Genomic DNA, 21,554 nt, shown 5'->3' on the forward strand with positions numbered 1-21,554 from the left:
GCCACTCCATTTTTTCTTACATCCATCTGTGCATCTCCTTCTATTTAGAGAATGCACCCTATCCAATGAAGGATGTTCACTGCGGCCCAGTTTCAGTGCCTCCAACTTCTGGCACAGGCAAGTTTTAACTGCTTTTCTTTATTTTGTTTTTGTTTACCTTGTTCATTGCTAGCCATGGATGGCTCTGAGGAGTGAGAGAAAGAAATGCTCTGCAAAATGTCAGTCTACTGTAGGATAAGTGAAACACATAGATTGCATTCACGGCAGTTTGCAGCCGTGACAAGCTTTTAGCAAGATCAGAAGACTGATGTTGCTACTCAAATTACACCATATAAGCATCTCTGGGAAACGGAGGCTCCCAGAAAGGCTCCTGCAATCGGCACAATTCTCCCCAAATAAAAAAATGGCAGTTGCGTTCGCCAAGCAGGGTGCCTTTCCAGCAGGTCTCTACTTGAGCATAACCCTCCAGTATGCTCAAAGAAAATATACCATGGTTATTCACATAATTATCATCTTTATTTTGCCCGAAAATGAAGCTGCTTCCTGGGGTGCGTGACAGCTATGTGTGGCAACTTTGAAAGATAAACACAGAAATTAGGTATGGTTTGTGAAAGTTCCTGTTACTACCCTTTATGGTAAGGAAAATGAAGCTAAGATTTTTCTTACTGTGCTGGGTTCCTAAGTAGCGTCAAATCATTAACAAAGAAGATGTGGACTGAAAATGCAACCGAAACTGCATAAATTTGAAGAACCCCTTGCCTGATGTCATGGCTGTTTGCCGAGATCTTGGGTGTATCCAGAATATTATTTCTTTCCCTTTCTGACTCTGCTGATCACGTATCTGTAACATGACAGCCTGCTTCAGCTACCCTAATCACTTGGGCCGGCTCTGTGAAGCACGTGATTAAAAAGTATGCAGAATGTCTAAATACGGAACACGCCCAGTCACTTTCACGGCTTGGTTGTTCCGCGAGGCATGCCATTGAAGCACATGCTCTCATAGTTGTGCATCTCGGCAACGAGCGAACCTTTGCTCTGTGCATGCTTTCCCCTTCACCCGTGCGTCCTCTGCCTTGCATTGTCTGCTTGTTGTCGGCGACTCTGGGCTTTTGCGTGCCGTGTTCTTGGTAATTTTGAGTCAACGTCTTCTTGCCCAAGCCGACTGGGCACTTTGTCTCGTACTGCTTTCTCTCTAACTTCTTGTTGCTTCCTTTGCATATTCCGGATGCAATAAATACACAGGGAAACAAAAATCAATTCTTTTATATACTCAATTTGAGAGTGCATTCAATACTTCGGTGCATTATAAAAAGGAAGTATTTTACAATATTTGCCTGGCCAGATTATTCCTTTTCAATCTTCTAAATTGAAAAGTGGGTCTCACGTCTCTCAAATACTACCCTACAAGGCAGCGATTGATCATTGTGCTCGCCTGTAACACATCTTTCTTTTATGTCTCCAGGATGCCCATCTACACAGCGTGCGTTGCCTGCTAAAGTACTAGTGGATCAAGCTCTGGTACCGCCAGTTGACCAAGTACTGGGTGAGTGCCACAAATACAGAAAATAAACTGACTTGCAGGGTAGGAGAGGGGCAGTGAAGGATTCTACAGTAAGCATCATTGGATATTGATGAATGGCAGGGAGGTTAAGCCTTTTTATTTGGTGCTGGCATTCTAAAATATGGTGCCTTGTCCCACATACTGTCATTGCAAGTTCCTTGTTTTGTCCATTGCCAGCAAACCAAGTGCCAACATGTCCTGCTGAGAGAGTGCAGACTGTGCCGACTCCTCCCGCAGCTCTCTTGCCAGTGGCTGACGTCCCGCCAGTCGGTCAACAACAAGGTGAGTGCACAAATGAAGAAAGGATGACCTGACTTCTAGGGGGGGGGGAGGAGGAGGGTAAAGGGTATATCAAAATGCATTTGTGAATACTATAGGAAGACAGTTAACCATTGCACCAAACTACTCCAAGGGGCTAACCTTGCTCCATCCCGCTACATTTTGCCAAAATATGGGTAATCTATACTATGCTTGTACCAAGAAACCAATTTCGGTTGCCTCTCAATACCGAAACTAAACCGAGTACTGTAATTGAGCATGCATGTGTTATATGGCGCAAGCAGATGCCCGACACAAAGCCCCCTGCATCAATTGTCCATCCGGTCTTGCATGGTTTTCCTGCCGTCTCGCGCTCTCGTGGTCTTGTTGGTCTCGTCTCGCCTCTTTTTTTTATAAATATTTTCACGATAGACGCAGGTGTATGCGGACGCTCTGACACTAGCGTGCGTGCTGGGTAGCAGCCATGCCACATGCTGTAAAACAAAACATTTTATTTTTTTGCGGCGGGAGTTATTTTGTGAGCTGGAGCACTCGTTTATCAAAGCAAGGGTCGTGGGAAAACTATATTTTTCTAACTGCCTTTCAGTCACCGCGGCCGTGCGACGTCGGGTGTTGCCGTCCCCACCTCGCTGCAGATATGACAGCTTCTAAAATGAAATTAAGTGCCGACACATGTTCATCAACATTCCTGTCCTTGTTTAAATATCCGTTACTACTGCTGTGTCAAAGTATTGATTACCTAGGTTTCTGTCGGTGGGCTTTCTTTCGTATAAAATGTACCGCAAAAGAAAGTGGGTGAAGAGAAGTGAGCTAAAGCAAAGAAGGCAAAGTGTGCACGCTGAACCCTCATAGCGCGCTTGTTTGTCGCGAGTTCAGTCGTTGCACAAAACGCTCCGTCTTGACCCTGGCTTGCGAAGTATTGCATCTATGCGCTCAGGTTCTTTTTTTGTGTGTGTGTGTGTGCTTAGCTTGTATTTTGTTTGCCGGCCTGGCAAGCACGTGGCACCTCATTTGCCGGCTTGGCAAGCACGGGCTGCTGGACTGTTCTTTGTCGTATGCTCGACAATTAGATTTTGCATGCAATTTTTGGAATCAGTTGGCGACGGAGTGGAGTGGCATGGTTTCGGTTTCGGATCTTGAGCTCCAGGTGTTGGCAGCTGCGCGGTTCCGTAAACTTTTTGTGGGTCACGGCACTCTTGAAGATCAGATTCCACCCTCTCCTCCACCAAATCACACCTGCTCTGTCCAGTTTGAAGTGTTCAGCAGTGTCATGATTTCCACTATCCTCCGCATAAGAAATAACCGTTTGCTTCAACTTCATCGTGTATAAAATTCTCTTCACACTGATGGTGGAGGATTTCCGCAAACCACAAATGCGCAGTGAACAGAGTATGATTGCGAGACGAACGCCGACAAACACTGCCATCCATTAAGTGATGTTGAAACCAAGCGCTAGCGACCGTTCGCGACTCCGGCGCTCGAGCTTAATGGATAACAAGATGATACCGGCATCGCCGCTCTCAAATTTCTTGCATGGGATGGGGGTGCTTACATTCGCATACAAACTTTTTTTCAGGCGTCTCGTTTGGAAAAGGTGGGGGGGGGGGGTGGGGGGGGGGGTGCTTAGAATCGCGAAAATATGGTATTTGGTAAATATGGTAAACCTTCAGTTGAGAGTGCTTCATCTATGTCAAATTCGTCCTTATTTATTTTGTGCTTTCCTACTAACAGTATAGTTCAACCCATTTTTTGTCAAAAAAGGAATGGGCATTTCCTTGGTATATTACGATACATATAAAAGTAAGCGCTTGTTAATTATATATCTTATTACTTGAATGGGTGCTCTAATGCAATTGGGGACAATACATAGTGTACTCGGTTATCAAGTGTATCCCACGGTAATGCTGTTCCGTCTTACTTAAGATAACATCTGTGTTACAGGACTTCAGCTGCCAGTGCCTGTTTTGGACAGGGAAGATCCCACACCACCGGCTTTTTCTGAGGAAGATGGCATGGTAGGCAACCACATTGTTCTATTGTTAGCATTTTGTGTTGCATCATTGTAAACTTTTTTATGCCTTTAGAAGCTTCTTGCTGTTACAAAGTACTAAGTTAATGCTATAAAATATTCTCATTCACAGTCACGTTTGAAAGTAAACTGAATGCTCATCAATTGGAGTCGCTGCAAGTGGGTTCACTAGTCACACTGGTCGAGAGTGTTAAGAGCCGTTCACACATTTGCAACCGAGTACGACCGAGAGAGACCAGACCGGTCTTTAATCCTCTTGCGACATCTTAGGACCAGCTCCGCTGTAGCGTATCCTGTTCTAAGACGTCTTACTGGGTCTTACTCGGTCGCGAGAGTGTGAACGGGCCTTTAGGAGTCTCGGGAGGACTAGTGGCATCCGAGAAGAGTGTGTTTACTACGAAATCTGGATTTCGGCTATTCGAACCTGCTGTTGTGTGTACAGTGAAGTCTAGCGGTCTGGTTTGGTGCATATGTGACGTCGGTACGCTCGACTGAATGAGCCTGTTGTGGACCGACAACTCTCCGAAGACAAGCTTCATGGGGATTCACTCCTGCCATTGGCGTACCACTGTCAACATTGAGAAGGAATTTTTTTTTTTTTTTAATTTTAGTTTGCCAATATTTTTTTAAATATTGTGATTTTCGGGAAAATTTTGGTTTATCTTGGTTCCTATGTTTTGTGAGGTCAGTTTTAGTGAAACTTCAATCTTGATCAAGATTTATTGCAAGGCTCCATTAATGCATTCACAATATATATGGAGGAAACAATGAGAAGCTGCAGTGGATAGGTTAAGCATGCCGAAAAAGCTTAAATATAAAAAAATATGCTGTACGCGGCAAAGTGCTCAGGTGGCTAAGTTGTCATTATCCAGAATCCCAGAATGACCGAACCGAGCGTGAGCAGATGATGTGCGGGCAAGGAGGGAAGCACGCACAAAACCTTTGAAAGTCGTTAGACTTTCATGACTAAGCGAATGATTTTTCATTGCAGGTACACCTCGGTGGCAAGATAAAGCTTTCGAAGCTAAAGATTGATGATTTAGTAGACAGACTCCCTCCCAAACGATATGTGAAAGATTTGTGCAGGTGTATTTATACTCACGAAGAGATGTGCGCGAGAAGTGTGACCGGTGCCCCCTGCCGGAGTCAATTGAAGGATGGGGCAAAGGGGAAGCTGCCGGTAACCCCAATGAAACTGCTGGCCCTTGCAAGTAAGTGAGAAAGCTTGTCCTTGAACAGCTCATGCAAAGGCGACTGAAGATGCTCCGCAAGATTTGAAATTTGTTTAAAATATTTTTTTGAAATAATTAAGTACAAGCATGACACTGCTAATGCAAGCAACAGATTACCATATTTTAATTTTTTTTCCTAGGAATTGGGGCTTTGCCCATCATTCTGCTAACGCAAAAAAAGAAAAAAGGATTGCCATAATTTTTTTTAATGAATTTGTGATTTGTGATTGTCATACTGGCATGGTAAAAGGAGCTAATTTGGAGAACTAACCTAAGTGGTAAAGTTTTCTGCCCATCATTCTGCTTTTAACGTAATGGAAAAAGCTGCTGATTCGGTGTTCTCGCTAACAGGGTCATGCAATGTAGTGCATGCACGGTAGTAGATGATTTACAGAAATGGAAGGATTATTTCCATGTCTTGATTATTACGGTATCTCTACTTCCTGGAGATTTCTTATAATTTTAATTTTATACCATTTTTGGTATCCTTTTGAGTTACTTTGCAATTTAAGCGAGTTCAATGAAATACAGTAGAATTGGTTGACGAGATTTTTTAGGGAAAAGTGACAGCCAATTAAGCGTTGGGAGGCTTATAAATGAGAGGAAGCAATTATGACTGCAGCTGGTTTCAGATAGAATTTCACAGCCTTGGTGAAGTTTATGGTTATTGCAATATTTGCCGAGTGTTTGTTTTTCAGAAATGTTATTTAAAGTTAGCAATTAATTTTCAGTTGCAACTTACACATGGCAGCTTTTAATAGTGAGCAAAACTTTAGAGACCATTGAGCTGACCCAGATGTTGACCCCCGTCAAGTACTGCTCCTGGCACATGAGTGCAGAGTAGTGAAGCTCCACATGCATGCTAGTATGAGGGGAACTGTACACTGTGCTTCTGCTTGGTTAAAAAGTTGGGATCACAAGAAAAGTTAAACCAGTAATAGGATGGGAAAGCAAGCAAAACTGAGCGCAGCAGTAAAAAGCTTGCATCGAGCGTCATGGCATAGTCAGTGCAAAGAGGTGAGAAAAGGGGCAGCAGAGCAGAATAAGGGGCAGCAATGATCCAACACATCAAATCGACCGCATAATATTGTACATTTTACTTTAGGGAAAGCAAACAGATTAAATAGAAATTGATACACCTATCACTACGGGAGTTTGGGATCAGTGTTAATTAACATAAAACTGAAACAATGTGTCAATCACTTCCACTATTGCACTTGTGCGATAGGGGAGGGAAGCAGGTAGTGTTTTGACATTGGCCTTTTCACCGACCTCTCTGAAATTTTATTATGTTATGACCTCACCCACAGCTCACTGTCCTTGCCCTTTTGTTTGTATAAGTTATATTTCTGTCGCTCTTGGATCATACTTCCTGAAAAGTAAAACACAAAGTTCTTAATAATTTTGGTAGTTTGAAACACTTGTATGCAGAAAAACTGTACGGTGAACGTGACATACGCACTGTCTTCAGAAACGTTTGATGAGCCAACAAGAGGAAATCTTGGAGCTTACTTTATTTGACTAAAGCACCTCAAAAAGCAGGTGAAAGGGATGGACAGGACCAAGCGCTAACTTATAACAACACAAACATGTTCAATTGTAAGGTAGCACTCCGTGCTGTCCATCCTTCTCTTGTGTCCACGCTTTTTAGGCGCTTTTCCATTCAAATCATGCACTAATTAACTAGCCCACCTAGCCATTTTATTGCTTGTTTTATTGCCCATCTAACACACATCTATTTAAAATTTCCCCAGATGGTCTCATGTACTACGAGGGAGCCAAACCCACCGAAGCTCGGCACACGGGCCCCGAACTTCAGAAGATTGTGCGGGAGGTTTTAAAGGAGTTCCTGCCCGACAACGCAAGACAAGGCACAAGAAGGAGGGAACCACCGGCACCCAAAGAATAAATGTGCATGCTTGGGTGAAACAGCACACAAGATTTACACCCAAGCCTCCATCCTCTCAATAAATGTTCCTCGAGGCATTTAGGCATAACTTGTTTACCTGTGTATTTATTTCAGCTGGTTGAATGGCTAAACTGGTTTGTTCAGCCAATTCCCTCAGCATGACAAATCATTGAACCATCTGGTCATGCTAGGTGATCTACCCAGTGTGACCAGATCACCCACCATGACCAGATCAACCAGCATGACCAGCATGCCAAGCTGGGACCAGCTTGCCAAGCTGGTCCCAGCATGACCAGATTAACCACCATGCCAAGCTGGGCATGCTGGGGCAATAACCCAGCTTGAAGCTGGGACCAGCTTAACCAGCTTAAGCTGGTTTTTTCAATAGGGTTCCCCCTCCTCCTCAAGAGCTGCACTCCAATTTTGCGTTAGAGATTCGTAAACATCTTATTTTTTTCAGTTGAATGTAAGACTGTACATGTCAGGACTCAGTACATTTAAGACTGGTGAACTCCATTCCACCATTGCCCTGGTGTTTCCATTTTAATTTCCTTTTTTTTTTGTCTCACAAGTGTGCCAGAGCTAAGACTCAAGGGGTTGTTCCTGGACACTCAAACACTAATTGATTGATTGATTGTCATTGATTGCTTGTCAGCGATTGATTGATTTATTGACATACTGACTGTGCGTGGATGCTATCTCCGCAACGGTCTTTCTGCTCGGCACGGTGTCCAGCTAGCGGTGAGGTGGCTCATTCACCGAAAGTGGAACCAGCGGGGGGAGCAGGCGGCACTGCCCAGTCGAGGCCGGGGCCGTTCGCATCCGATTGCCTCCGACCTCGGCCGCGCAATGAGTATGCAAGAGCGCAGGAGCCAGTGGACTATTTTGTTGCACCGGCGCCCACAACCATTGACTGTTCCTGTCAGGGGTAAAGCTAGCTGACCAACTACAGTTGTTTTTTTTTTTGTTTTTTTGTTGGCTTTGTTTTTATTTGTGTTTCTCACAGGGGCACAACCAGCTGGCCCACCTCATTGTCTTTGGCTATTGGTTTTTTTATACATTCATGTTTGTATCGTGATGCAGCGTGACAAACTTCGGAATGTTCTGTGTGCTCCAAGGCCCTTTTGAGGAACGGCAGGATGATAAGGTGCGCCTTCTGCTTAGCCTCCTGCCACATCGGGAAGATGTGCTCGAGGATCACAGAAGGCTGAGGATGGGTGAGGCAAAGAGCCATTAATATCATTCTGCAGGGAAAACGACACCAGGAACACCGAATGTGACGCATGGCCGTCACAGCTCTCTTCCATTTTGAAAGAGCTCCTGATGATGAGGGCTAGCATATAGACTCGCTCCAGCAGCTTCCTTGAAAGTGGACATCCTTTTGGCATTAAGGCGCGTCGTCAAGCAGATGAAAGACAATCAGTGGAGTCCAGGCCTCAATTGAATTGTTTTCTGCCCAGTACAACACACTTTTGGCAGCGGTCACGGCTAATGACCAGGTCATTAACGAGGTCAGGGCTGAGGTGATGGAGCTGAGAGGCCATATGCATGAGCAGGCCAAAGAGATCTAGGCTCTCAAAGAAGAGCTTAACACCAACGAGCAGTATGGCCGCCTCCCTAATCTGGAGATTCAATGCCTGCCTCAGTGACCTCAAGAACACTTTGGGGAAATCATTGCAGACATTGCGCGAAGAGCGGGCGTCTCAAATTTCCGGCCGTTCAGGTGCTTGCCATACACCGCCTCCCGAGTGGAAAAAGCGGACCCCACCAGTTTTGGTGAGGTTCCAACCGGTTGGCGGCAAGAAAAAGTGGATGACGGCTTGCGGTAGGTTGCACGCACTAAGCAAGGGGTCATCGCTGCAGCGTCTGTATTTCAATGGCAACCTCACTAGGCTCTTCCGAGAGCTCTTCTGGATGGCCCATTCCCACGCCAGAGAAATGCACTTGAAGTTTGTGTAGGTAAGGGACGTCAATGTCTTTGCAAAGATGGACAAGAAAGGCCGTCCCATCTGAATTTACTGACACGCTGACCTGGAAGAAATAGTGTAACTTGATGACTTCGTCTCAGGTTTTTTTTTTTAGGCTGACTATCGGATTTTTTGAGCCTTATGAATAACTTGGCACTGGACGGCGGCATCATATATACTGTGAGCCGCCTCGGTGGCTCCGAGGCGAGAGCGCCGGCCTACGGATCCCCAGGCGGCGGGTTCGAATCCCGACCGAGGTGCCCGCAATATGACGGAGGCTTATTGCGGAGAAGGCGCCGTGTAACCGAGCTTTCGGTTGCACGTCAAAAGATCCCCAGGTGGTCGAAATTAATCCTCAGTCCTCCGCTGGGGCGTGCCAGATGCCCGTCGTAGGTTTGGCACGTAAAACCCCCAAATTTGATATATACTGTGGTACACGTAAATATTCGGATCATTAGAAAATATTGGGACCAGTTCTGTTTTTTTGATAAGAGGTGTCATCGCCAACGTTATTGTGTTTGTACTATCGGAGACCAACGCTCATGAGTGAGCAACTAAATGTTATCATCTGGATGGTTTTAGTAAGTTTTGTTTCACACGACAAAGCAGAAGAGGGGAAGGTACAGCCGTATTCATAAAAAATGGGCGGCATGCAGAATGTCAGGATCACACACACACCCGAGACAATATACCCAAGGAGCAAGAGGCAATATCTATGAATCGAGACGAGAGCCACAGGCACATAAAAACATCGAGGAAGTTTTCCCTTTCCTCCGGCATCAGTCAGCGAAATGGTTCACCGTCTCCGATTTCCAGTGACGACTTTCCAATCACGTTTCAAGAGAGTCAGAACGATCCTGCAACGCCGGAGGCAGGCCCTCCAAACTCGCCTGCCACGCCGCTTAGTTGCACACGGGACCAAGACACGGGGGGCATTCCACCTCTTCTCAGAAGATCAACACAGATGCGCCAGCCACCTACGCGGCTGGGCATTTGAAAACTTGTTTTTTTTTTAAAGGGATATTTTGCCGTTAGAGGCACTCGACTTCCACCAGATGGTGGAAGTCGAGTGCCTCTAACTTCCACCATCTGGAAATCGATTCGAAAGTTGCAGATCTATGTGGAGGGACAGTGGTTAAATGTAAAAGAAATGTGGGCTTCCTGCTTTAAGAGTGAGCTAACTGTTAGAACTAATACAGAAGCCCAAAACAAGATGCTCAAAGAGCACTACTTAAAATGCCACAGTGGACGAAAGAGCCTGATAAGTCTGCTGCAGATGATGAAGACATTTCTGAGTGACAGGGAGAAACATTTCTCAAAAGACAACTTGCACTTCTCCTCAGGCCACAGAGTTTATCACTAGTCTGTACCAACATTCCTGCACAACAGGCCACGTGCCGTGGTCAAGCACATAATGGCAAGTCTACATGCTGCCGGGGACATTGATGCGGACCACATAATCACAGATGAGCCTAGTGGCATATTTCATGTTCAAAGTGCTGCATCGGCAAATGCTTCTTACCTTGCACAGTTCACCACAACAAGCTGCAGTTGCCCTGATTTTCAGAAGACGAGACTGCCCTGCAAACACTATGGTGCCATAATTTTGAATATCCAAGGTTGGTGCTTCGACAGGCTGCCTGCCTCTTATAGGAATGGCCCATTAATGAGCCTTGACAGCTTAACTGTCTCGGATCTTGCAGTAGCCACCCCATCGGAAAGGTGTGGACATCTTGCGGCTAATGTGAGTAAAGATTGCAGAGCCACAGACACCACACTCCCAGACTTGAAACATCGGGAAAAGTTGGGAATAAGAGTGCTGAAAGCAAAAGTCCCAGCTGAATTTGAAAGGGGAAAAAGCTTTTCCTACTACTGCACCAGCCAAGATAACCTGAGTGCTAGAACTGCTTAGAGAGTGCAGCTCCATGCTTCAGGAAGGGACACCATCTGTTGGCGGTCTGGGTCTGTGCGGCTCACCCACAAAGGGGCACTCCGGTCAGTGCAAAAGACAATCGGGCAACTGCAGCCTATCCAATGTTTCTGGGCTGAAACGACACTGCCCTCTTCATCAAGAGCATTGGCGTGCACGGGGACGTGTTTTGGAAAAGGCAGCCATACTACGGAAAACATACAATGTTGCACCAACATGAATAAAAATTCAAGATGGGGGAAAGGATTCCAAGATCTAAATTTTTTAAATAGAATTCGATTTTAACATGTTCCAAATTGTAATATAGTACATTCTGTGGGACGTGGTTGTCCGTGAATGTTCCCTTAGAACCACCTTCAACCCTCGCTTTGTTTGTGTCCGTTTGGTTTGAATGAATGATTGACATGTTTCCAATTTTTATGACACTATTATGTACTCCTTGTATTGTACACTTTCTAGTACTCTCATCACACTGCAGAAGTGTACAGTATCCTGTACGATTTTTTGGTCCAAACACAACATTCATGCTTTGTTTCACTTTACTCATACGGATTAGCACTAGAAAACAGATTTTACCATTTAAGTGGAGGCCCAACTGGCCCACACTAGCTCATTCCATTACGTAGTATCTTGGGTGAGAACTATTCAGGTGTGAAAAAAAACACAAAAATTTGGCAACTGCAGATTTGTGTAAGCTGTGTCAAATTCTCTACCTATGAAGACACCACCTGAAGTGCACCAGACGTGTTGATTATTCAGTTTCCTCACCTACCTATTTTTTTCCATAAATCATCAGAACTTTCTGTGGTGCCTCAGTGAAAGATATGGGGTACAAAAAATTGTCATAGCGATGCAATGACAATTTTTTTTTAATTTCGAGGTTTATTTTATACTAGGAAGTTTAACCAAATGAGAAACATAATGAACAACCATGCACTTGCATACAAGTACCAAACACAGTACTGTACAAACTTGATACACCTCCATATTTTGTGTAAATAAAAAATTGTTTCACGTGGAACACTGTTCACTGCAAAAAAACCTGTCAATAAGTGCAGTTCAAGCGTGCCTAACGACACCTTCCCTAGTTAAACTGGACTTTCCCTTTAGCGCAGCTCGTCCTCTCTTAAAACAACATAGTCATGCCCTACAATGACCGATAGCCCATAAGTGCAATAACGACAGATATCTTTGCAATTTCAAGATATGTTTATGTAACGTAGAAACTTGAGATATTGAAATAAAGAATAACTAACCAATACTTCGTCTCATCCTAACATCAACTAGCCTGTGAGGTTACAAGCGCGAGCTCCTTGCATTGAATCATACTACCTCGGCTGCACGAGCGCACGTTCACCGGGAGTACCACAGCTACTCGTTCACGATTGTAGGCTTTGCAGTTAGTCCATCTCAGGATGAAAAGAAGTGTAGAAGAAAGTACATTCAAGTCGACACACTTGCGAGAGCAGCTGCTTAACCACACAACAAAGATATAATAAATAATGTACAATGACACAAATCTCAATTGACTCCTGAGTGCAATGTGTTGCCTCTGCTACACTGTACTTGTACCACTTGTACGCCAAGAGGGGCGGTTACTGTGCAGCGCCAAAGAAAATGTGTTTCTGGAGCAATTTCTTGATTTTGTATGCGTCAACAAATATATACATTGTTAATGAGTGGAGACTTCAATATAGACCTGTCCACTGTATCTGCTTCGCAAACTCTATTTACCTCTATTCTCGAATCAAATGGTTTTAACAATTTAATCGAATGTCTAACATTTGACCTCTTCATAACAAATAATGATAATGAACATGGGTATTCTGGCGTAATACTCAGTGATGTCAGCGACCCTTTCACCATTTTTATTTTTTCATTTATTAGAAAATTTCGCAGTAAAACATCAATACCACTACAGGAACCAATATTTGCTCAACAAATGAATGCCCAAAGATTGGACATGTTTTTTAATGCCATAGGTAATACTGACTGGAGCTTAGTATACATAAAGAAACAGCAGATGAAGCTCATAACATTTTCTTGTCTTCTTTAACTAGGATTCATGAAAATTGTTTTTCATATAACAAATAGGGAAAAGCAAAAAGTCGAGAACGCCATGGGTCACACCTGAACCAGTTCGTAAAATAAACATACCGTAAAAAAAATCTTTTTAAAAAATTTATTAAAAACAGGGATCCAAGTCAATTATGTGATTATAAATCTTTCCGTAACAAACTGAATTCCGTACTGAAACATGCTAAATTGAATTACTACAGTTGAACCTCGATGTAACGAAGTCGGTAAAATTCGCAATTTACTTCGTTACATTGAAATTTCGCTAAATCGAAATTTGGCTTTAGCATGCGAAAAAAAATTCCGAAACATTTTACGGGTATGAAAACTCACCGAAAATGACATTTATTTAGGGGCGAAGTAGTCCGCGAGTTTTGCTTGCGCCTTGTCCGACAGTAGCAGCGGCGTCATACGGCGTTCGAGCGCCCAGAGCGCTTGCACGGCATCCTGCTGCCCATGCGACGCCGTGTACCTCCTCAGTACGTCCATTGCGTCGAGCACTTCCCGAGTGCTCGTGATCTCGGCAGTTTCTTCAGGATGGCGTCCAAAACGTTTGCTTTCTCATCCAAAGAAAGAACTTTACGTTTCCTTATGGCAGCAAGCACGTAAGTGAACCGCCCGGTTAAAAAATAAAGCTGTTTAGTTTAGGCAGTTTAGGCGGTGCCAATGTTTTTAACCTACACAGCACTCTTCACCGCACAGTTTACTTGCCCCCTTGCCACCCTTGCGCCCACAGTGATGCTTGCGCCGCTTGCGCCCACGCTCGCAAGACGATAATCGGTCTTTTCGGTCTTCTCCTAGATGGCACTGCCCGTGCGGTCGCGCCATCACGTCGCTCCCCCGCTGAAGTTGGCTCCCGCGCTACCCGCGGTGCAGTGGAGTGGACTATGGTTATCAGTGAATGTCAGTGGTGATGCTGGTATGCCGTGTTAACTTTTTGCTCGGCATTTTCTGGCCAACCTCGCGGAATCCGCTTTGCCGCATGCCTCGCCGGTGCTACCGGCGCCGCATCCTCGGGCAGCCTGGGAACGTTGGAAGGCCTGTCCCCGTTAAGTAACCTATCAAGCGCTCGCGTTTGCGCATAATTTTTTTTTTAACCACAATTTTTTTGCGAAGTTGTTTTTTAGAGTTGATTTATTTATTGCCTTCTATGGCAATGGCACTTCGTTATAGACTTAGACTTCGTTATATAGAGACTAAAAATACATGGGGTCTATGGGCAAGAAATTATGAAAAATAAAATACTTCGTTAAATCGAAGATTTCGTTACATTGAAGTTCGTTATATCGAGGTTCGACTGTATAACAATCTGTTCAATAATACCGTAAGACAAAAGGGAGATATTTTATGGAAACTCAAATTTTATAAAACCAGTTGAAAAATGTTCTCGTTATAATGTTGAACTAGATGGAAGCAAACTGCCCGACTTACAGGTTGCTACCACTTTTAATGATTACTTCGTAAATTTGGTACAACCAGCAAATTATAGCATAGATCCGTCGGTAACATTGCGATATGTTCCTAATGAATCTACGTTTTTTCCTACTACAATAAGTGAAGTGATTAGCATGTTCCTAAATCTTAAAAACTGCTGATCCCAGAACATAAGTGGATTGCAAATTAAACCCATCAAATATGCCATTGATATATTTGCTCCTCCACTCACGTACATTTTTAACCTCGTTTTAACAACCAGTGTTTTTCCAAAAGTGCAAAAGGCAGAAGTAACGGAGCTGCACAAAGGTGGTGACAAAAACAACCTCACTAACTAATAGGTCGATATCAATTTTACCGATACTGTCTAAGGGTCTTGAGAAAATAATTCATTCAAGACTAACCAACTTGCTTAGCCCTTAAAAGCCCAAAGGGAATATGCTTCCCACTTCGAAAAAGGCGCCATAAACAACTGATGCAAATTTTTTATTTTTTCTGTATTGTGGCGCCATCTAGCCACATGCCTAACAAACTACACAAAATTATTTTGAAGGTTTTCGGTGCATCCACTAGGCGGCGAGAATGGTTTTTTCCCGGCAAGGTGGCATGGCTTCGGCTCTTTGTGCTCGTACAATTTGCCGAAGAAACTTTAGCCTGAGGACGGCAAAAAACAACTTCTAAAGGTGCATATATTTAATTAATGTCTCTACGGCATCTCGTGCATCGTTTTTAACCACTTATAAGCATGTTCATTGCGTTCATTAGATGCTGTAATGGTTTTTCCCGACCATAGGTGGTGGGAATATATTTCCCTATGGGCCTTTAGCAGAACATTATACCTGCGCTTGTTTCTCCACATATGTCGAAGTTCTTGTCAGTGGACGAGGCACTGGATGTCTTTTTCTCCCTGCCTGATGACCCAAATCAGTCAAGTGACAGCGAGGAAGAAGAAGACGGCGACGATGTTCCGTCGGGTGCGGTAACCCGTTCGGAAGTCCAGCCGAGTAGCACAGCGTCACAAGGAGCAGCACAGGTGAGTGCGTATGATGTGCACTCAAGTGATGACGCCAGTGATGATGAAGAGACTGCAAGTGAGTGGACAATACGTTCGCTTCCCCACCGAAGCAACATTCCCGATTATTGCTGCCAAACACCTGCAACTCCTAAGCTTCCTCCAACGCACACGCCAATAATGATCTTTGATGCCCTGTTCGGAGGTGCTTTGACCATACTCGTTGAGCAAACGAACATATACGCCAAAGAAACCAAAACGAAAGCTTGGCAGGATACCGCAGCTGAAGAAATGAAAGGATTCCTAGATATTCTCATCAGAATGGGCATTCTTCAACTTCAAAACAGACGGGACTACTGGTCCACGGACAGCGACCTCGGAGTGGCATCAGTTAGCCCAGTGATGCCAAGAGCACGACTTTTTCAGCTTCTTCGATCACTGCATGCCAACGACAACAAGACAGCGACTAGAAAAGGAGACGTCGGCCATGTCCCTTTGCACAAACTTCGACCTCTTATCACAGAGCTCTCCGAAACATTCAGAGCTAGCTACCAGCCATCTGCATACCACTCAATTGATGAGAGTATGATTCTGTTCAAAGGAAGGAAGTCATTCAAACAGTACATGCCCATGAAGCCTATCAAATGTGGGTTCAAAGTATGGGTGCTTGCTGATGCTACAACTGGCTCTATTAACCAGTTCGAAGTCTACACGGGCAAAGAGGGCGATGGCGGTGGGCTCGGCTACAGGGTAATCCAGAAATTCACTGAGGAACTTGTCGGGACGGAGTGTCTGGTAGTGTTCGACAACTTTTTTAGTTCACCCGAACTCATGCAAAACCTGTTTGACCACGGGATATATGCCGTGGGAACTGTCCGTGCACAAAGAAAAGGTCTTCCTGATGTTGTGAAGAACAAAAAGAAAATCAATGAAGGCGACCACAACTACAAGGTGAAGGGAAATGTTGCTGCGATCCAGTGGCAAGACAAGCGGCTAGCCAACGTAGTAACAACAGACCACGATCCTTCAGAGACGGTAACAGTGGAAAAGAAAAATAAGGACGCGTCAAAGAGAAGCATCAAGTGTCCACTAGCAATTGTGCAGTACACGGGGGTAGAACTCATGAAATGTACTTGGGAGCAGCCACGGGAGCAGCTGAAACAGCCGTTTTAGAGCATGTTGGGAGCAGCTAAAACTACATTCTGGAGAACGCTAGGAGCAGCTCAGATCAGTTTGCATTGCACTTCAGCTTGTGTCTTAGATAAGCACGGGAACAATTTCAATTTTGCTGAGGAGCAGAGATGAACATCAGTGGTTAGGGACCCAGGCAGATGGGATAACAGTGTAATAGATGCGAAAACTTGAAACTTTGTGAGCCTTAATGAGAATCAAAAAGCTAGTACCTGATGTTTCTGAAGATAGCGTCCTTAATATTTTCTTAGTGGCTTTCGGCTGCTCAAAATGCAAACCAGCACTACTTATCGCACAACCCGCACGTGATTGACATAGTAATTATATGTGCGAACCACGTGACGAGCGTAAACAACGGACATGCAGTTGCACGGAGGAGCAGAGCAACAAATTTCGAGTTTATCCCATTGTGCAACTCGATATCGAAGCAGCAGGCTACGATTAACGAAGTTATCGTATTTGAAGCGATAAGCAGGAGCAAGGTTAAAGTACGCCGAGCAGATAAGTAGAGCTGCTGGCCGGCAAGGTAAGAGCTGCTGGCCGGAGAGGTTTCGGATCGGACCGCGTTTCAGTTCTATCGAATCACGATTTATCTTACGAGAATGCGGTTCCAACTCCTAAGGATGAAGTACTAAAAGGAATCTTTTGCTCATTTGCTTTCGACTGGATGGCGTCCGGATCCCGAGCCGCAGAGCCTCATGCAATCTGGTGCTTAACGACTCGACCTCACCTCGGCCGACTTGCCCTACCGCTTATGGTTGAAGAATAACAATCCAGTCGCAGGTCGTGTAGCGCTTAGAATCCGAGTTTTTTTCGCGCGCTTCCGACTCGGGATAGACAGGGGGAATAAACACAACAAAGGATTACAAGGCCGACCAGGCTAATCGCCCTCATTGTTGCCAATCGAGTCGATAGAAACCGAAACTAAGACGAAATAAAGAGTTTTTTGGCGCACGTTTTGCGATTTGGCGCATAATGGCGCGAGGTATTGGCTGTGGCGCAGTTTCTGCAACATGGCGCAGGATGGCGCAGACACATGCGTCTGGCGCAAAATGGCGCAAATGGCGCAGCCGTTCCACGCCTGAGTACACGAAGCACATGCGGGGAGTAGACCGCTTTGATCAGCTGCGAGAGTATCACACCGTTACTCGTAAGTCAAGAAAATGGTGGATGCGAATCTTCTACTTTCTTCTGGACTGTGCTCTTGTGAATAACTTCATCCTTTACCAGCTGTCAGAGGGGGAGGCGAACCACCAGAGTTTTCTCCTAATACTTGCACGCCAGTTGGCCAACGGCTATGATGGAAGGAAAAGGTCAGCCACGACCGCTTTTCGACGCGTCTTGCAGCAAGCAAGTACCAACAAAAACCTTGGCGTGCCAGATGAGGTGCACCTGTCCAACGGGCCACATTACCCACAGGGCAAAGCAGCCTACAAGAGGTGTAGGTACAGCTCCACGGCCAAAAATGACAAAAGATCAAAGATCACATGCACAACTTGCAAAGTACACCTTTGTGTGGTGCCCTGTTTTGCCAAGTGTCACCAAGAGTATGTGTGGCACTGAAGGCCCAGAGGGAAGAATATTCCCATGCCCTAATTAATGGCTTTCAATTAGTATTTTCATACCTTTTATTATTTGTGCTTGTGCAGCAATAAACATTATTTCTAGCGAGTTTCATGTTCCTATCACTGATAGAAACATTATGGGCTTTTAAGAGTTAACAAACATAATATTCTATCTAACTCACAATTTGGTTTTCGTAAACACAGGTCGACAGAAACCACACTATTAACACAAAAAGAATGAATTGTTGGAGCATTTAAGAAGAAAGAACTCATACCTGGAATATTTATTGACCTTAATAAGGTGTTTGACGACATAAATCATGATATACTACACCTTAAGCTTCACGCTTATAGTATTAGAGGAAGCGCAGCATTATTAATTCAATCTTATTTACAGCCTCGGTCTCAATCTGTTTGTATAAACTTTTCTTTATCTCCACTTGACACTATTACAACAGGTGTGACCCAGGGCAGCACATTAGGCCCTCTTCTCTTCATGCTTTACATTGACATTATCAACATAATGACATCAGCAAAAATAATAACCTATGCCGATGATATGACTTCTTTTTACTGGTACTGACCCGACTGATATAGCTTCAGAAGCAAATAGCTCTTTTAGAAATTTGCAAAGATACATCATTGCAAACTGTCTGCAAATAAACCCTTATAAAACTAGAGCGATTTTCTATAGACCCAGAAACAAATTAACTTGTAGGCCAACATATCTTCATTTAGACAACCAGAAAATAGAAGTTGTAAGTGAAATGAAATCCTTGGGTGTTCATTTTACAGAACACCTCGCATGGGACTATCATACCATTAATCACATCCGTACAAAGCCGAATGGCTGGTAAATAAATGGGCTGGTAATAATGCCGAATGCCGAACAAAGCCGAATGGCTGGTAAAAAATGGGCTGGTAAATAAACATAGATACAGCCTACCATGCAATATTAAGAAAATGTTATACAATGGCTCATTTTGTTCCTCACCTAACATATTCTAATCTCCATATGAGGTACAACTAATAAACATAACACACATATCCTCCTTCGTGCACAGAAAAAGTCAATTAGAATAATAGCAAATCTCGCATAGAATGAGAGCACTGCTAATTATTTGCAGCAGTTAAACATCCTAAATATATCTTTCCTATACAAACTAAGACTCACGTGCCTTTACAGATCTGCCCTACTCGCAAATAACACCTTCATAATTGAATTTTTTAATCTAAACAAGCATCTCACAAGCCATAATACACGACATGCAGAACCATGGTTTGTGCCGACATCTCAAACAACATATGGACATGAATCAAAAAGGCACAATCTAGCTTACTTACTAAACAAATTGATTCAATATCACGTCATACTTGAGGTTGTCACCAAGCCCCACGTGATATCCCTGTTTATGACGCTCACTGACACTCCCTAACAAAATCTCACGTCTTTTGTTGACTACTGCTCCAATTTTATTGTATGTGTGTAGTTTTGTATTTGTTATTTCATTTGGTTTGTAAATGAGTGATTAGGAAACATTGTCATCACTGCTCTCTCTGCCGTTTCAATCGGGGCAGGGACCTCGTCAAGTAGCTGAATGCAGCTTTTTGTCCTTGCCCCTCCACTCCCTGGAGAGGAAATAAAAAGTATCATATATTTTTTCAATACTCTTATGTGCATGTGTTTATTTTTAGGTTTAGAGTGGCTATGCTATGCTATGCTTGACTTTTTAACTGCAGGGTGGCATCACACAAGCACCTTATTTGCTTTGATGTGCCCGTTTTCTTAAAGAGAGCCGATGTCTGTGGTAATGAATTTATTAGTAGTTGTTGCGGCCGGAAGCGGGAACCTTGGCCAGAGCCGCCAGCCTTCTTCCGGCAAAGCAACAACAATCGTCGAGCGCAACGCCATCACGCCGACTAGGGTCGGACGTCAGTAACCTGTACTCTAACAATGTATTCACGTTTCTCGTCACCTATAAAGAACCCGAGTTACAAAACGTTGTGTTTCCTGACGCGCTAACAATGACGACGAGGATGGGATAAGGAGAGGACAACCGAACGCCAGTACATGAACGTTAAGTGGTGTTAGTCGGTGTGACGGTGGGGCCCGGGAACAAAGGAGAAGCGGTGGCCGCCATGGCGCAAGCTCAAGCCCTCTACGCCGCGCCGATCCAGTATGACCCGGCGGTGGAGAATCGGACAAACTACGTGGAGCGACTGGAGGCATACTTCGACGCCAGCAGGGTGAGGGACAACGGTAGGAAACGTTCGATCCTAATATCCGCTTTTAGCCCGGAAGTTATGCATGACTGCGAAGCTTGGTGGCGCCAAACAAACCGCGAGACGAAACCTTCGACACGATCATGAAAGCGCTTACGCAGCACCTCAGTCCGGAACCGTCCGAGATCTATGAGACGTTCAGGTTCCAGTCACTAAAGCAAAATGAGGGGGAAAGCGTCGCGGACTACCTGGCCGAATTACGGAGAATCGCAGACCACTGCGGTTTTGGGGACGCTCTAGACAACAACCTAAGGGACCGATTTGTCATCGGACGGTGCGAGAAGACGGTGCAGAGGATCCTCCTGGCAAAACCAAAGAAACTTACGCTCAAAGAGGCGCTGGACACAGCGTTGGCTGCGGAGTTAGCAATGCGGAATGCCGACCGGCTTCCTGGCTCAAGTTCGCTACGCACTACTGCAGGGGACGTGAATGCCTTGCGGTTTAAGAAGCACAAGGGACGTCAGCAGGAAACGTCTCAGACGAAGACTGCGCAGCCCTGCATTCGTTGCGGAGACAGCTCTCATGACCAGCCAAACTGTCCACACAAGAAAACGACGTGCTTCACGTGTAACAAGCAGGGAGATTTGGCGAGCCGGTGCTTTCGCACTCAGTCGACACCGGCGGTCAACCGAAAGAAGCAGCAGGCCAACCTGCTCACGGAAGAAGCACAGCTAGGACAGGCAGAGGAGGCTTTCCACTTGTTCACAGTGCACACTCCAAAAGCTACGGTTGATTCAGTCAACGAAGTGCTCCAGTGGGGAACAGTAGAAGTGACCATGCAGGTTGACACTGGCTCCCCCGTGTGCATGATTTCTAGGGACACATACTCCAAGAATGATAAGGTCTGGCCACCCCTACAGGAAACTACCAAGGAGCTCCACTGCTACCTGGGGAAACTACCAGTGCTGGGAGTCCTGGCGATGCCAGTAAGGTATGGAAACAAACAAGTGCAAGGACAACTGTACATTGTGGATTGTACGGGTCTATCCTTGTGTGGTCGAGACGTCATCTAAGCATTGAACCTCCTGGAAGAGCATCTAATTGGGAGCATGCAAACAAGTGACAACCAAGTGCAGGACACGGTCA

At 44.8% G+C, this 21,554-nt stretch overlaps 1 protein-coding gene across 1 annotated transcript in view; it reads left to right on the forward strand.

Moving 5' to 3' along the window:
- Positions 1-7,098, forward strand: part of LOC121834129 — a 474,916-nt gene extending 467,818 nt beyond the window's left edge. Inside the window, exons 3-7 of the mRNA XM_042287865.1 lie at positions 1,463-1,543; positions 1,739-1,843; positions 3,782-3,855; positions 4,861-5,080; positions 6,856-7,098. Of these exons, the coding sequence (XP_042143799.1) occupies positions 1,463-1,543; positions 1,739-1,843; positions 3,782-3,855; positions 4,861-5,080; positions 6,856-7,010 (635 nt within the window). The 3' untranslated portion in view covers positions 7,011-7,098. The remainder of the gene's footprint in view (positions 1-1,462; positions 1,544-1,738; positions 1,844-3,781; positions 3,856-4,860; positions 5,081-6,855) is intronic.
- The last annotated feature ends 14,456 nt before the right edge of the window (positions 7,099-21,554 follow it).

This window comes from Ixodes scapularis, unplaced genomic scaffold (assembly GCF_016920785.2).
Source record: "Ixodes scapularis isolate PalLabHiFi unplaced genomic scaffold, ASM1692078v2 ptg000597l_1___fragment_1__unscaffolded, whole genome shotgun sequence".
Taxonomy (NCBI): Eukaryota; Metazoa; Arthropoda; class Arachnida; order Ixodida; family Ixodidae; genus Ixodes; species Ixodes scapularis.